This window comes from Pinus tabuliformis, chromosome 1_1 (assembly GCF_031772625.1).
Source record: "Pinus tabuliformis cultivar Carrire ecotype Pingquan chromosome 1_1, CPIR1, whole genome shotgun sequence".
NCBI lineage: Eukaryota > Viridiplantae > Streptophyta > Pinopsida > Pinales > Pinaceae > Pinus > Pinus tabuliformis.
In genome coordinates, this window is record NC_142297.1 from 848,575,058 (window position 1) to 848,578,260 (window position 3,203).

At 34.7% G+C, this 3,203-nt stretch overlaps 1 protein-coding gene across 1 annotated transcript; it reads left to right on the forward strand.

Moving 5' to 3' along the window:
• Nucleotides 1-1,015: 1,015 nt before the first annotated feature.
• LOC149216925 (putative protein phosphatase 2C 34) lies at nt 1,016-2,934 on the forward strand. The gene is made up of 4 exons (XM_089390083.1): nt 1,016-1,163; nt 1,500-1,858; nt 2,251-2,457; nt 2,572-2,934. Exons 1-4 carry the CDS (start codon nt 1,016-1,018, stop codon nt 2,932-2,934), a joined length of 1,077 nt encoding a protein of 358 aa, XP_089246209.1.
• Nucleotides 2,935-3,203: the final 269 nt, after the last annotated feature.

The following is a 3,203-nucleotide window of genomic DNA, read 5'->3' on the forward strand; positions in this document are numbered from 1 at the left end:
TGAGTTGATTTAGATCCCTTACTAACTCTTACTAACCCATGTTGATGCTCATAAAAGTCACGAGAATGCACAGTGTCTAATGAAGAATAGCGAAGAATAGCACTGCAAGAGTGTATGTTTTTTTTAAAACATTTGTGTAAGAGCTGCAATATATAAAATTAGTAATATTAATCCGAAATATTTGTTCATTATTATTGTCATAATTAAGATAAATAAAGTCAAGAAAAACTCTCATCACCATAGTTATGATTAATAACATTTTAATTTTATTCATTTAGAATACAGTAAGGAATTCAATTATATATGTAAACCCCAAAATTTATAAACAAAACTTAAATAATATAAAGTCAAAAATAAATTAGTTACCGTAATCCAATGTTTTATTAAAATAAATAATAATAAATAAAATAAACAAATAAAAATTAGAGAAAATGGTGAAATATAATTGGCACTTCTAACTACATTTTCTATTTCTACGGTCAAAGTCAACCCAAATCTTAATTAAAATCTTAAAGCGCACCATAATTTTACGATAAAACACGGTTTATCTTCGTAGTGAGAATTTCAAGAGTTCTCACCGAATTTTTCAAACTTTTCTTGGATATATGGATCAATAGAAGTTACCCCATATTTTCATTGAATTTAGGGCCCCTCTCACATGAAATAAGAATCGCCAGCTATGATCATTTGCAAGGGATGATTATAAAATTTTGGCAATATAATGAGGGTAAATAAAACGGATATATATATAACTGATCTCGCTAAGGTTGCATTCCTCACGATTGATCACTCGCACATATAAGCGAATCCAACGTAAATATTTTATGGTCTATAAATTCAAACGACGAGTATAAGGACTGAAAGCAACCGTTTGTAGCGCAACCGAATAGGAAATAGAAACCATCAGAACGACTTTTCCCTGTGCCAAATGTCAACATCATGCCTGCCCTCTTTCGAAACGAAAAGCCTGAAATGGCACCAAGATTTGAAAGGGCACGCGTTTGGTGTTTACTCAATGGCAGCTGCTCAAGCGAATTCATTGATGGAGGACCAAAGCCAGGTTATGATTTCTCCCTTTGGCACTTACATCGGTGTTTACGACGGTCATGGTGGACAGGAGGCTTCTCTGTTTGTCCGAAATAATCTCTACAAGCACATCGAAAGTAAGTCACAAAATATCAAAATATAATATATATATATCCATTTTTCTCATTAGAATCTACTTTGAGCCAGAAGAGCAGTGGATAGTGATCCCGTGTTTTTTTGTTAAGGTATTATCTGAAATAAAAATTAGCCGATAATCTAGTGTGAATGTATGAAAATAAAAATTAATATGGTCTAAACCTAATTAATATGGTTTAAACCTAATAAGATCCCAGACTTAAATACCCTTAAATTACTATTACTCAGCCTGCAAATCATCTCAACCCTAGTTACATAGCAAAACAAAAAACAATAATTTACCTTAAACATAATTTTCTTTTCGATACTTTATACAGATTTCGCAGCAAAAGAAGGCGGTGTATCTGCTAAAGTGATTAGAAAATCGATCGATGCGATAGAGGCGGGCTTTTTCCAGCATGCCCAAAAACCCACTGTGGGCGCAGTCTGTGCAATGGGATTTATAACCACCGACAGTATGCTTTACACGGCAAATGTAGGCGATTGCAGAGCCGTTATGGGCGTCTCGACCTTCTGCAGCCAAACACAGGAAACCATTGTTTCTGCAGAGCGACTCACCAGAGATCACAGTGCAGTGTACAAGGATGTCCGAAAGGAGCTGAGAATGCTACATCCGGACGATCCAGATATTGTTGTGCGGAAGCACGGCCACTGGCGTGTCAAAGGTTTAATTCAGGTGTGTATAATACAAGTTTTTTTCTAGTTTTCTTTTTCATTTAGGTTAAATTCTCATGTTATGATATGTTGGTCTGTAATACGATTATTTATTTTGTAATATGTTCGTATTATTTATGTCATGATATGTTTCTCTGTAACACGATAATGTTATTAACAAAAACAAATTTATCTCTTAAATTTATATAGCATTTTGACCTGTGGAATATATTATAGAAGATTTCACAGGATTGTAGACGTAATAATATTTATTTTGCTTCGAATTTTATATGGAGAACCACAAACTTGGTGACAATAAGGCCAAGTCGAGCAAGTTATTGCATTATTGTTTGGCACTAGGTATTACAGTTCCGTTGATATGGAATGTTGTCATATGTTTTTATACCTGTTTAGGTTTCCAGGGCAATCGGTGATTTTTATTTTAAAACAACCCAACCGTATGGCGTATGCCATAAGAGGCCAATTTTGACAGCAGAACCCTACATATATTCTCGAAAGCTAAAGAAGGAAGACAAGTTTTTAATATTCGCATCAAATGGTCTGTGGGATCACTTGACTGATCAAGAAGCCGTCGACATTGTTCACAGTAATCCTCCCAAGGTATTAGCTTTTATTTTCTAGGTTTCATTTCTCGAGGAAGAAGTTCTTGGGTTTTAGGTTTTATTTATTTAATGTTTTGGACAACATTGTGAATATTTATATCCGCCATTACAGGGGATCGCCAAGCTTTTAGTCAGAGCTGCCATGGAGAAGGCTGCATATAAAAGCAAGCTAAAATATAGCGACATGAAGAAAATCAAAAGGGGAGCTCGACGCCTGATTCACGATGATATTAGTGTGGCTGTAATTTACTTAGACCATTGCTGGGATTTGGAATCCATACAGAGACGCTCGGGTGCTGCTGAATTCACGATGGCTCCTGATGATATATTTTCTTCCAATTGCAGCAATAAAAATGGATTCAGGGTCGGTCGAATATCAGACTATTTTTCACAGAAGAGGAATAGATTTTCGGGCCTCAAGAGTAAACTCGAAAAATTTTCCAATTTGAAACCCACGAGATTTTTACCAGAATGAAGAGAATTGCTCACCAATCACGTACTAATGATGAAAGCATCGGAGAATATCTGTACCTTCAAATTTAAACTAATTCTCGTGGCTGTCCGTCATCATGTATTTTCGTTTCGATTTGACAAATACGTTTACAATATTTATACAACTAATGTAAATTATTCTGGCTTGGATGCCTGGATTTCACCGTATGAAGTTTTTTCATTCATAAACACACAAGATTAAGGGCAAGTTTATTATTATAATATCAAGTAAATTTAGTCTAGTTAAAATTT

Excerpts from the sequence above, each read along its gene's own strand:
- LOC149216925 (XM_089390083.1), top strand. The coding sequence starts at position 1,016 with ATGGCAGCTGCTCAAGCGAATTCATTGATGGAGGACCAAAGCCAGGTT. Across the intron at positions 1,164-1,499 it reads TCTCTACAAGCACATCGAAA|ATTTCGCAGCAAAAGAAGGC; the intron begins GTAAGTCACAAA and ends TACTTTATACAG. Across the intron at positions 1,859-2,250 it reads GTGTCAAAGGTTTAATTCAG|GTTTCCAGGGCAATCGGTGA; the intron begins GTGTGTATAATA and ends ATACCTGTTTAG.